The sequence below is a fragment of the Notechis scutatus genome, chromosome 3 (genome assembly GCF_049901735.1).
Source record: "Notechis scutatus isolate UNSWTSFEM ecotype Mainland chromosome 3, rNotScu1.2, whole genome shotgun sequence".
Lineage (NCBI taxonomy): Eukaryota > Metazoa > Chordata > Lepidosauria > Squamata > Elapidae > Notechis > Notechis scutatus.
In genome coordinates this window covers 152,715,535-152,729,340 of record NC_142011.1, presented here as the reverse complement: position 1 = coordinate 152,729,340, position 13,806 = coordinate 152,715,535, and the positions used below count along the sequence as shown (strand labels likewise).

The 13,806-nt window shown below is 33.9% G+C and overlaps 1 protein-coding gene across 6 annotated transcripts in view; it reads right to left on the bottom strand.

The window, feature by feature from the left end:
- Nucleotides 1–13,806, bottom strand: part of NETO1 (neuropilin and tolloid like 1) — a 90,403-nt gene that overhangs the window by 9,610 nt on the left and 66,987 nt on the right. For 4 of the 6 annotated variants that reach the window (XR_015748856.1, XR_015748855.1, XR_015748854.1 and 1 more), the window contains exons 8-10: nt 10,656–10,769; nt 3,790–4,348; nt 1,818–1,891 (exon numbers count right to left, since the gene is read on the bottom strand). Coding sequence is in view for 1 of the 6 variants with exons in the window: in XM_026671866.2 (XP_026527651.1) it covers nt 1,831–1,891; nt 3,790–4,348; nt 10,656–10,769 (734 nt within the window). In the remaining 5 variants the exon portion in view is untranslated. Of the gene's footprint in view, nt 1–1,817; nt 1,906–3,789; nt 4,349–10,655; nt 10,770–13,806 lie in introns of all 6 variants that reach the window. The other 2 variants (XR_015748858.1, XR_015748857.1) reach the window with 2 other exon arrangements.

The window sequence follows — 13,806 nt, the reverse complement described above, 5'->3', positions numbered from 1 at the left end:
AATTCAAATGTAAAAACTAGAGCATATAGATGCAGACAAACAAAATACTTAAAATATTGGTTTAGCTACCACTATTAATCAATTTCCAGGTAAACTATATTTCAAATAAAAATAAGTCACACATAAACAAACTTAAATTCAAGCTTTAAAAAATAATGGAAATATGGAACTATCCTCTTCAGGAAAGATCTTTTTACAATAATTAGCAGCACTAAAATTAAACATTTTTCATTTTGGCATGCATGAAACAATGGCTGCCCCTTCCTTCCCCCAAATATGCCTCTAGGTGTATCTTACTGTTCAGTGATAACCACAATGTTAAACTTCACTTAATACACATAGTTTGAAACTGCCTACAACTTCTGTGACTTATATGCTACCTCTGAAGTTTATACTGATATCCAAGATTTATTTTCAGTAATAGGGGTGCATAGAATTCTCCTGACAGCTTAAAATAATTGGCTTTGTCGCCATTTCAGGTATAGTTTTGAACAGAAAGTCAATATGCTAATTGTGGAAAAATTGAAGGACAAAAATATAAACCCTTTTCAAACTCTTCAAGAAAAACTATTTTAAACTGCAAGTGTGTATAAATGGAATAAGTGAGTCACGTTTTGGCAATTGCTCCTAAGTCATTCCTTGATATCATTAAGTACTTGCTGAAAACACAGTAAAATATATTCATATTATAATCTGACAATACTTTTAATTGGCATTAACCAAACCGCTTGATTGACACCTATGTACAGCATAGTGAGAAGTAGGATAAGTTCAAAACACAGGATGTTTTTCCTGCTGGATCTCAGAAATTGATTTTTGCACTTCCTTTGTAGTTCTTTATCCAAGTCACACATCTAGTTACAGATTCTTGTTTCCTTCATCTTTTCAACAGTCATGAATCATGGGTTTAGAACAAAATGTGAAATCTGAACTCCTAGATCACATGCAACCACCAAAACCTTGGGTATCAGCCAAAAGATGCCACCAACTTGCAAAGTGACACAGGGCAAAATTATTGCATTTATAGGAACAAGGAATTTATTAAATTTATTATATTAATTTATTGTAATTAGATTAAATAAAATGATCTTGGTTTTTGTCCTAAAGATCTTGGACTACAGCCAAATGTGGCTGTATATTGTTGGGTGAGGACATTCACTGTAGTGCATCAGTAAGTGCCAGTCATAACAGTCAAAATAAATACTTAACAAGGTTATCATGGGGAATGGAAAAATGAATAAAAGTTCTAGAATTTCAATAAGAAACAAGTTCAAACTCCTACTTCATGAAGATGGCCAATAGGCCTTGAGTAAAACATGCTTCAGTGAATTGTGAGGATAAATAAGATATCATCTATATATTAATTCAACTTCCCTAAAATAAGCATACCATCAATTTTGATTATCCATAGATCTAAAAGATAGGTTCTCTATTATCCTATCGTGTGTCAGCTGCAGGCTGGAAGTTATTACCTTTTGAAACATTTTAAACACTGGATTTTAAAAGAATATCAATCAGAGTGAATGGTCATTTCAAACTGCTGCTTAAAAATCAAGCTTAATGTTCAGAGTCATATTTTGCAGGATGTTATAATGGAACTGAGGAAAGTGACTGAATAAGTTTTGTGTGTTATTGAAATTACAGCAAACCCTTTAAAAATCTTTGTACATTCAGGGAATAGCAACATTTTTCAAACAAGCCAAAACACACAACCACAACAAACACATTATAAAAAGATCTCTGATTTTTTTCCCAAAGAAAATGAATGAAATGCAGGGATGGTGAATTGGGAACAATATATTCAGTTGTTCACTTACCTTCAGTTGTCTTTTACACCCTAGTTGTGTTGTACTCAGATTCATGTTTGTTTAGAGACCCAATGAGGCAAAACCTGGAATGTTATGGCTATTTCATTCAACATAATAATGTTTGCATAGGAAAAAAAAGAAATACATGCATATACATTCTTTACTGGAACATATCTAAAGATTCAGGCAAATTGATTTAAGATACCTAAAACTGGTGGGCTGGTAGGCAAAAATAATGCTCTTGTTAACTTTATCAACTCTTTAAAGTTAGACGACTAAAATGGCTTGGTGAGACTAATTGACAAAATGCTCTGAGACTTTTGGATAGGGGTGTTTGCAGTGAGGAGGGATAAGTCAAGCAATGCAGACAAAAGATAATAATTGGGCTCCAATCACATGGCTGTATTCATCCATTTAACTTGTTTTATTCCTCCTGTGTCCTGTAGACACCCCAGGTTTGGCTAGATTTTATGACGACGGAAAAGACTAAACACATGAACACAATAATATGGAGAATAATAAAATGCATGTGTTAAGCCTAAACCTATCACAAGGTTTCTGGCAGTTTCCAAGAACATTGCATGTAAATATTTTTCACTTCATATTTACTCATAATCTTTTAAGCATTTTTATTAAGAAGCATGCAGAGTGCATTTCACAGCAAAAGAGCCCCCATAATTTTCTTTGAAACAGTAATTCTGCCAGACTTGATTTAGAAAGCTTTTGCTCTGCTACTTTTTCATAAGCAAATCTCAAAGAATATCAAGCTAAAGCATAAAAATTATCCCCTAGTCTAAATTGCAAATAAACAAGACAAGTAATGATATATCAACTACAGAAATCATATTTCAAAATATTGTGTTTTGCTGCATAAAAGAAACATGATCAGAAGGCAAAGGGATTTTCTCATTGGTTTATCCCTCCCTACAATCTGGAAGGACAAAATATTACATTCAAGTTCTTCAAGAAATCAGCTCTGCATACTGATTGTTCAAAGAAAACTGCCCTTAATTTACTCAAAAGTATCTTTGGAAGGTAAAGTCTATCTACCCTTTCATACATTTTTATATTTAATGAAATTAAAATAATAAGACACCATACCCCATTCCTGAAAATAGAAGAGACAATTTTTGATGATGGAGCAGTATTAGAAAGATCAAAAACAAACAAGCAAACAAACCAAGAAAAAATGAAATCAGACAGGCAATGGAATATTTGCAATTAGAATTTTCCACAAAATAAGTATATATACTGTACATGTAAAACCCAACTTAATTATAATCAACAGTATTATTTAGCTGCTTTAAAAATTAAATAAGTCTTCCTAGGAATAGCTGCTTAACTCTTTCCTTATTTGACCTTTCTATGCTATAAATTCTTCCATACAATTAGCTCTTGCGTGTGTGTATGTATGGAAAGGATGAAGGTTGCACTCCAGAACTAAAACTATTTTAGAGCCTAGATTAGTGAACAGTCAAAGACAGGAAAGTTTAAACTTCATTATTTCTTGATTATCAAAGCCAGACAGTAAAGCCTGGTACTGTAATGGTCTCCATGGCTACTTTATGCCAAATAGCAGGTGAATATAAATAGAAGGAACCTATTTTCATCTGCCAAAAATTGCCATGGAATACTGCCATGGATTGGATTGGGTTAGAAGTTCTAGTAAATCCTAAAAATATAAATAAGGACAATTTTGGAATCAATTACTTGCTAGGTAATTCTTGGCTATTTTCATGGGATAGTACCAAAAGTATCTTCTCCTCCTCTACTCCCTTCTCACCAAAACAAAAACAAAAAAAACCTCTTTAGAATACCCATCCACATGCATAAATGCATCCTGGAAAAAGAAGAATGTTAGCTCACAAACAATGGTCGGACTTTAAATGGATATGCATATTAGAAAAACTAAATAAACAGAAAATAGAGCTGAACCCAGGCTTCATGCAAAAGTCCTCATAAAAAATCTATTGATACTGACCGCTGAACAGCTTTATCATGTCTGGACAGCCTGTGACTCGTGGTTGGTACCTCTTCAATTTCATCTATCTCGCACACATCGGCAGCTTCTTGTGAGTAGCTATGCTTCATGACAAGGATGTTTCTTCTGTTCATAGGCTGGATAAGGGGTTTTGCAGGCTGGGGTTGAATTTCTGTCAAGATTGGTGTATCTCTTGTGCTAAGATTACTATGGCTGCCCTTAGTGCTAGATAATTGTGATCCACAGTGGTGGTCATGAATGCATTTCGAAGATGATCTACGGAGTTTATGATAATTTTCAAAGTCATCTGCAATATCTGCAAGGTCCACTGAAGTTCCTGTCCCTCTGAGAGTACATAACTCATAATGAGGAGGCTCAAAGACCTCTTGGAACACTGTTTGATCAAAGTCTGCTTTCTTCTGGACAAATCTTTTACGAGGCTGTTTGATCTGGACTATAACAGAGATAATGATCAGGAGGATCACAATGCAAATAGTCACCCCAATGATTGTCCCACTGGTATTTGTAAGCTGATCCCACAGGCTGGCTTTTGTCTTTTCTGTGAGATGGGGAAAGGGAATAAAAAAATAAAACAGAAAATTAAAATCCACCCTTTTTTTAATGACCATTAGCTGTATGGATTGTTACCATGATAATTCTTTCTCAATCTTTCCAAACTGGGTACTCTCCAGATGTTTTGCAACTGCATGTTTCAGTAGATTTCATGGGTATACATTTGGACACTTTGATAATTATGCCCCAATATATCTGAAGACTATAGAACTGATATAAGAAAGAATACAAGAAATACGGAATTATATGGCAGGACAGCATGAAATCAGAGACTGATTTCAATTCTCTGGAACTGCTCCAGCCTATAAACCTCTGTATGTCAAACAGTTGAATATACAGCCATTCTACCATCAGAAGTCATTTTATGACCATTATAATTTGCATTTCTGTAAAGTACAAATCAAGTATTTTAAAATACATACAAAATAACAAAATTGGTGGTATAATGTCACTTTGTGCAATCTGATGAAAACTAAGGTTGTTTTTATCTATTTAACCAAATCCTTGAAAGTGCAATGACAGAGTTTTCAAACTTCTCCATTATGGTGACATCCTAAAAGGGAATAACTAGTCTTTTATCATGAATTCCTTAAAATTATATCCTGGTTCTCAGAGTGAAGAGTTAATTTGTTATCTCTTCCTTAGTCAGGGCATTGGACTGTTCTTATCTATGGACAAATCTTTTTTTTTAAAACTTGTCCTGGAATCTGAAAGTAGATCAAATAGGTTTGCATTGATACAGAATTAAAGTGAAAATATACCAAAGTGCATGTGGATTCAGCTCAATGGACAGTTAGCTCTACAGACACAACAAATCCTGATAAAGCTAAAGCAGTGTGGTCTGCACATGATCATTCGGCCCGTGGGCCACCAGTTTGACACCCCTGAGATGAACCACAATTTACAGCCATGGCCAGTCAGATGCTTCAATACATTTAATAATCAAGTCATTCTCATATGCCTTCCGTATATGTGCTTCTTTATTAATTCCGTTCTACAAATGAGCCACATAAAAGAGTTTGTGTCCCTATATGATTTTAGACTAAACATCTAGAAAGCATAGGAAATAATCTTGTATGCCATTGGAAAAGGTACGATTAAAACTCTGCTTAATCCCCTAGAAGAAGTGTGAAATATAAATAAATATACATATCTTTTTATGATTGTATCCATTAAAAACAAACTGGTGTAGAATATATTTTGACAAAAGTGAAAGACAACCACTTTGCTGATCCCTAAGCAATTTTTTTAACTATTTCAAGTAATACTTTTAAGAGGCCAACCATTTACTGAAGGAAAAAAACAAAACAAAACCAAGATTAAGCAACTTGAAACTAGGATATAGTAAAACTATATGTAATACTATTGGGGAATTTAGAGGGATAAAAGTTTGGAATATATTTTATATATTTTATTTTGTTGTTCTTTTATATTATACTTCATCCTAAAGGAAAATTATGAACGTATGTTTTTTGTTAGATATTTCTATTGTGGATCTGTAATTGTTGTTGAAGGTATAAATTGTTCTTATACCAAGAGAAGAATGTGTATAATATGGATAGTCTAACACAGATTATTTGTTAATGTTTAATAAAATATCTCATAATAGAAAACCATTTTTGCCTATTCAACATGAGAGCATCTTACAATGGTTACATTTTCAATTGATGACTGCAATTACTGTATGAATAATATGATGGGAGAAATGGTCTGAATCAATGCTTGTGTTTAAATATAATACAGTGTGTGATGAATTATCTTATACATGAACAAATATATTCCTATCATTATAGTTTCAATATTTTACTAGCAAAGGAATGGATCTTTCATTTGAAAATTGAAGGTTTGCCAGACTGCTTATATCAAACCTTTGTGCAATAAATTGAAATGGTAAATATTTTCTATTCATTGAAGTTACCTTGTGACATCATAATATATACCACAAAAAATGTTTTCAATTTAAGAAAAGTAACAAGCCTTAAAATGCCAGGGTATTTTCTTTTCCTTCCAGGAGGGATAAAATCAATTGTTTGTCCATGGGGCAATTTATTTATTTCTCAAAAGGGTTTTAGGGGAAAGAAAGATAATGTAGTTCAAAGTGGATTGAGATAAATCATGTCTATCAATATACTTAGCATATTTGAAAATATGCTATCAGAAAAAAGTATGAAGCATGTGTGAAAATTAAAGCACATCCCGAGAAAGTTGACAATATCCTTCTTTACACATTTTTTTCTGATTCCCATGGGATGTGAGTTTATAATAAATGTTTCATTAAAATACAAAATACAACAGCAAAAAAGGGGATTCTTTCATTGGTGTTAACAAGTTAAAAGGTGATAAATTTTTGTACTGATTTTAAAGAGTTAAAATGAAATTTGAGGTTATGATCATTCAAACACACAGCAATCTACTTTTAGGCAAAGTAACATTTCATCTCACCCACCTTACTTCAGTTGTTCTATTGCAGGGTCTCAAACTCAAGTTCATTGAGGGCTGCATCAGGGTTGTGTTTGACGTTGTGGGGCTGGGGAGAGGCATGGCCAGCTCAACACCATTCAAGGCTCTGTTTTCAGCTACGATGGCCTTCTGCAGCCTTATGCCAGTGAAAATAGACCTTGGCGAGGCTGCGAGAAACAATCCCAGTCTGTTTTCAGCTGCAATGGCCTCCTGCAGCCCTCTGACATCCAAAATGGAGCTGGCAAGAGGGCTGCAGAAGAACGTCCCAGCCGAAAACAGAGCCTGGGAGGGCTTTGTGTGGCCATCCTGAGCTCTGTTTTCGCTGGCAGAGGCACCATGGACCGGTCCTTCACTGTTCCCAGGGCAGGCCCACTGGCCAGATCTAAGCATCTTGTGGGCTGGATCTGGCCCCCAGGCTTTGAGTTTGACACCCCTGTTTTATTGTAAGCCTGTAGAAATTGCCAATTTTTTTTCTGAACTAGGGCAATGAAAAAATGGTTATGGGTTTATGGAGTTAGTTGAAAGAAAGTATAGAGATTCTCCAAATTATTTTAATAGCAAGATAATGTGTTCCTTACATCTTTACCAGTGAAAAAGATTAAGTAATCCTATGCAGGTTGTTTTCATATATTGAAGACCATATCTACTGGACCCACTTGTGACACCTGAATGAATATTCAGTGACATGCCTAGTTTGGGATCTTTGCCTAACTTTGGATTATTTTTTCCTGCTGAAGAAGAAGGGGACTTTCATTAGTTCTTTCTTTTTTTGGTTGCTAAATGTGAAAATGGTCTTTAAGAATATTCAGAAACTACAACTGACACAGAATTTGGCAGCCCTTATGTAATTAATCAACTGTATTACTCCTTTTCCTATTAAATCAACTTTCCTCTAAATTACTTCTGTGTTAGTATTCAAGATCTTACTTGCTCTAATGTTTAGAAATGTTCTAATGTTTAGAAAAAGGAAGAGGATAATTTATCAAATGATGTTGAGTGGATATTTCTCATAACATAAAGGAAGTACACCTTTAATAGCCAGAAGAGATATACTTGACTTATGACCACAATTGAGACTGAAACTTCTGTTGCTAAGCAGTGAATTTGTTAAATGGGTCATCAAATTAACATGCCTAATTTTATGACTTTTCTTGTCATTGTTATTAAGCAAATCACCATAGTCATTAAGTAAATTTGGCTTCTGTCTCTTGTGGAGAAGTCAGCTGGGAAGGTTTAAATGGGGAGTTGTTTGTTCAAAGCCAGCTGGGAAGTTTGAAATGGTGGTCATGACATAAATATATGCCAGTTGTCAAATGCCAAAATTTTGATCACGACTGTGGTCATAGGAGTGAGGACCAGATGTTAGTCACTTTTTTTTAGTGCTGTTGTAACTTGAAACCATCATTAAACAAGTGGCTGTATGTTGAGAACTACTTGCACTACAATAGTTGCTGAGGTAGAAAGAAGTGGTATCTGAGAAGAAAGTGCTTGTTTGTATGCCTTGTTTGTAACTTTATTAGAAGCATCTGACTGGCCAATGTAAAATAAATTCTGGGTAACATGAGTGTTAGTCAGATACAAGTGTGCTTGTCCTTTCTATTAATTTTAATTCAGAAACATAGTTTTATTCTTCAGTTCATTATAGAGATTAATAGAGACAATTATCCATAATGTGAAGAAAAGCACAATACCATCGAGCACTGGAAGGTCTCAGGGTTAGTTGGGAAAAGCAAAATCTACTTATTTCTATTAGAAGTATCCAACTTTCCTCCATTATGGGCAATAGGCCCATTTAAGAGGTAACAGCTTCTTAAAAGGGTTTTGCCTGTGTTGTCCGGCATTGTTGTCAGCACTGCTCAACCTTCATGGAGAAAAATTCAGCCATTCTTTTGACATTTTAAGGAATGTTTTTAATACCAAAAGAACTCTTTCAAAAACTTACCATAAAAGCCATCCCTCTCAACTCTTCTCTAAATGCTACTAGTTATAGAACTAATATAGTTAAAAAACAATCCAAATTCAAATCTCTTTAATGAACATTTTATCATCTTCTCTTTATATTGTACTTCTTAATTAAAATTAGTAATACGCTGATGATTTGCCACTTGTCCTAGCACGCTTTGAATATGTTTTGAGGTTTTATTCAGCTTGGTATCTCAAGGAGACAGAGGGAAAGCTTTGAAATAAGATTAAATTCAGAATAAATATTGGTCGCTTCTGACTTGCTAGCAAAGACTTCTACTTCTGATCAGTGGCATATTTGGAAATGCTCTTCATAATCCAGTAGCGTACAGCATTTGGTGGTAAAAATTAATCTGCTCTTATTTCATCTGTTTCATAAGAATTTAAAATACTGTCAGCGCCACTTTTGAAAAGATGAAGGTAAAAAGTCAAGGACTGATTGGCAATTCCTCACTCATTAATTGCCTATGGAAACTAATATGTTGAAAAGGACAGTAAAACTGTATATTTGTTCCAACTTTTCAATCACATGATTGCCCAATCCTGCTCCTTATCTATTCATTGAATCAAACATTTGAGTCAGACATTGATATGGACCTGCTGTCCTTCTCATAACATTAATATTTGAACAGTTAGGAATGGAAGAAAGCTATCTAATAGAACTGCCTCATCACAATCATTCAGGCACTTAAAACTATCAATTAGTGGACAGATTATTTGCATTTACAACAATGGCAACATAAAATTATAACTGTTTTTCGGAGAGATTATTTGCCATTTTAAAATCCTCTGTTTGAATTACACTTCAATTTCTTTTGCTTGGCTCCTGATGCTGGCTATGAGTTAAGGCTAAGCATTTTGCAAGCTTTTTCCATTTCTTCCTAAATGAATGATGCCCTGTATTCTTTACCCTTCTCCAAAAAGCTTTCAAAGGCATAATAGTCATGGAAGCTGTTGCCGAAATATATTATCCCTCTTGTTCTTTATAATGAAGACAAATGCAGATACAGAAATCCCAAAATCTAGAGGGCTATGGCATAACAATTGTTATCAAACTGTACTATAAAGCTTGAGTTCGAAATTCTAGTTTTGGTTTCAGTTTTTCACAATAGAAACCAATGAACTGTAGAAAATTCCACTTAAACATGGTATAATAGACTTAGTTGTTATTGGAAGTTGGATTTTTATCTTAAGAAATATTTGGCTGTATTTCTCATAACAATGCAAAGAAATGAATTGTTCTGTTTTTGAGTTATTTTCTCAAGAAACAATGGCAGGTTTACACAAGGGCAAGTACATATATTTTACTATCCACATTCAAGACACACACATAGAAGGGACATATGTTTTTACTTTTCATACATATACATTCTTCGTTATTGCTATTGTGTTATATATTTTACTTTTAACATACCGATGCTCTAGTTTTGTCCCACATAGCCGTGAATAGCTCAAAATATTGCAATTTCACAAATTAGCCCTTGTATCTCATCATAACTGTAAGTTTATATTGTGAGTGCTCTTTTAATAATGGTGTTCTTATATTTTCACAAGCACTGAATATTAAGTCCCATGAACAAAATGAGGAACCCAAATGATAGAATTTCTCTATACAAATACTGATCAAAATCCAACAATTTATCTTTTCCAGATAAAATATAGGACTTTTTCACTCTAGGTATTCAACGCTCTATTTATTTTGTAATAACTTTTGAAACAAGTTCTAACAAAGTTTAGAGCTAGGTGATAAACAGTCTAATGCATTCATTGAAAAGCATGAGAATAACCATTCCATGAATTTCAAATAATTAAACTAAAACTAATTAATTAATTGCATTAATTGGAAATTTAATCCATATGCTTAGCATTACCTTTGCAGTGGTTTTCATCCCATGGATATACACAGTTTTGGAGTCCATTGCAGACCAAAGTATTATTAATACACATATTACTATGGCAAAAAAATGTGTTGGCTTCACAGGGGGCTAAAAAGGAAAAAAAATCATTAGCAGGAATGCACAGTGAATTTACTCTCCTACTCAGTAGCAATAGAGCTATTAGTAAATCTAATACAAACAAAAAACAAAAAAAAACAAGCAAAGGGATCTACAATATTGGATTTAAAAAAACTTCATATTTTGAATGTAGGCCAGATGGCTGTAATTCTATGTAATCAGCATAATTGCTTCACTGTTTATTCTATAAACAAAATTTAGGATCAAAGTGCAGTTTTCACACCTGCAGTCAAACTCATTCAGGTTTTCATTACAAATCACTGCAATGTGTATATCCAAATGTAAGAGAGAGATGTAGGAAGATGGCATTATCTAACATAGTTAATATGCATTTTTTTAAAAAAGCTATCAGCTTCAGTACAACTTGATGCTTGTAGCTATAAACTGGGGCCAGTAATGAAGAAAATTAAAGTGATACGTTCAAGCACATAATACTTTTCTAAAGTAAGTAGGTAAGGGACTGCAGAAACACTTGCCTTTCTGATATTGAATTTTCACAGTCCCTGAGCAGGAGGTAAAGAGTAATTGCCTAAGGCTCACAAACTAGTAAAATCAAGTTGCTGATATTACTAAAGCCGCAGAATGAAAGTGGAACTGGAGGCTATATACTCTATATCAGGCTTCATAGGGAAATCCAAAATTCTCAAGAAATTTACAACCAGTGGAGATTATTCAGTCACTGAACATTTCTAAATTCAACTCAATAATTATATATTTTTATGTTCATGCAGCTAGATGGCTATCTGTATAACTACCCCAACGTGCTATTAGATTTTTTAAGTGACATTAAGGGAAAACAACATATTTTAAAACTATATTAACCTCTCTGAAGACTTTAATATATATCTACAAATAACCTTGTATTGGATTGAAGGACAGTGAACTCTCTATAATCATTTCTGTTTTTATTTAGCCATACAATGTAGAGGCTGCCTGACTTTAGATGATTCTGGGAGGTTTACATATTAAAACAAGAACAATGAAATTAAAAACTTAGAGGTCATATGCATGCAGAAGAAAAACCATACATAACAACAAAAAACCTTACACGAAGGAGTCAAGAACCATTGAATCTCAAGGTATGAGCGAATAACTTTCTCAACAACAATGGAAAAGGGAGAGGAAATGTATGAATATCTGGAAGAATATTATCCCAAATATAGATAGCATTAAAAAAGACAAATATAATAATTTGGAATGATAAATGAAATTAATAGGTTTAATTTTAAGAAGGAACATCTGAGATATGAGATATAAAAAATAGATATTTTACTATCTGAAATAAATGGCATTTCCCCATAATCTTTCATAAATAACCCATATCATAGATCCTGATATAAATGTTTGCTGTTAAGAATAACATCATCAGCAATAATAATAATTTTAGCTTTTAATGAGGTTAGGCTCTTCATGTAATGAAATTGGGGGGAAAATATTTAATACATCTGCTGCAATGCTGCTTTTCAATTCCTACTGGACATCCCAGTAATTGAGGACTACTGAGTTGTATTATCTAAAAACAATACAGGAAGAATAGCAAAGGGAGTCCTAAAAGCAATCTTGCTTCCTATATTTGAACAAAATAACTCCACTCACCCACATCCACACACAACTAGCATACCACCAAAAGACTCAAAAACCAGGAAAAGAGAGTTGAGGTTCCTATACACCTTTTCCTGAAATACACAAGTTTAGAAGTGTGCTCTATACAGTACATGCCAACAACTTTCATGTTTAGTTGTGTACAAAGGGAATGTCTGCTATCTCCCGTGCTTCTTCATCAATTTCTATACCTGTGTTTCCTACTATCAATACAGGACCATCTATCAAAAGCTACTGCCTTGCCAGCTTCACTTCAACCTTCTTCTTTTGGACAAATTGTTGGACAAGATTAACAATGGAGACATAACAATATCTAATGAGAAAAACAGGGATCTGGAGAATGGCAGGAATGGCCAGGCAAGGGAAAATGAGATTATGATAGTAATTCCTAGCAGGTTTGCAAGCTTAAAAAAAAAAACCAAGTAGAATCATAGTAAGAAAGAGAAGGAAACATTGTAGCAAAGAAGTGGAAAATTCAGGAAATTTTGTATAGTGATGCTTCTCATTTGAAACAAAGATCTCAATCTGTCCCACTGTGTCCCCGGGACATCCAGGCTGATGTATTGGATGCTAGAAATAGATCAATGGTTCAAAGGCATCACTATTCTAATAAGAAGATGCTTATTCCACAGGGAATAACCATCTTGTGGATTAGTCAGAAATGCAAAGTTTCAAACATTCACAGTTCATGAGAAAAATCTAATTTACAGGATAATCTGATCTAATCCAACAATGAAAATTATGATTTTCTATTGCAAACACTGGTCACAAGGTGGCAACCTAAGTCTAAAGGAGCTGCACATATATATGATTTAAACCCAAGGATATGAATTAATTTTACTATCAGGTTTCAAGAAAAAACAGCAGATGTTTCCTGTTTAAATCATGGTAAGCGATTGAGGACAAGAATATAGAACAACCACTCAAATATATAAGGATGTGTAAAAAAAAAGAGAGAAAGCCAGAATGTTGTTCCACACCAATAACAAATTTTAGGGTTGCACAATCACTCAGTGAAAAAATTCCTGAAAGAAGTATCTTCATGTCATTTCTTTTGCATCCTCAAAGGGCTCACAAGTCCTTATTAAGGATCCAAATTCTTATAATTCTCAGAGTGCAGAAAGTAGGAATCCCATATAAAGGATGTTTTCTCATTTTTATGCAGTTCACCTTGAGTTGTGGCAATGAAGTACTTGAAATAAGAATCCAACCCAGTTTTTATTGCTGTTGTCAATGGCACATTGTGCTGCAAACTTACCTCTTTCAGGCATGTATCGGATATTGTGATACATATAGAAAAAGGGTGGGGCAAGTGTTGCAATACAACTCTACTTTCATTAGTCTGACTTTTTTCCCCCTTTGCAGGGGAAAACCACTTATCGAAAATCTCCCAATGGTGATACTG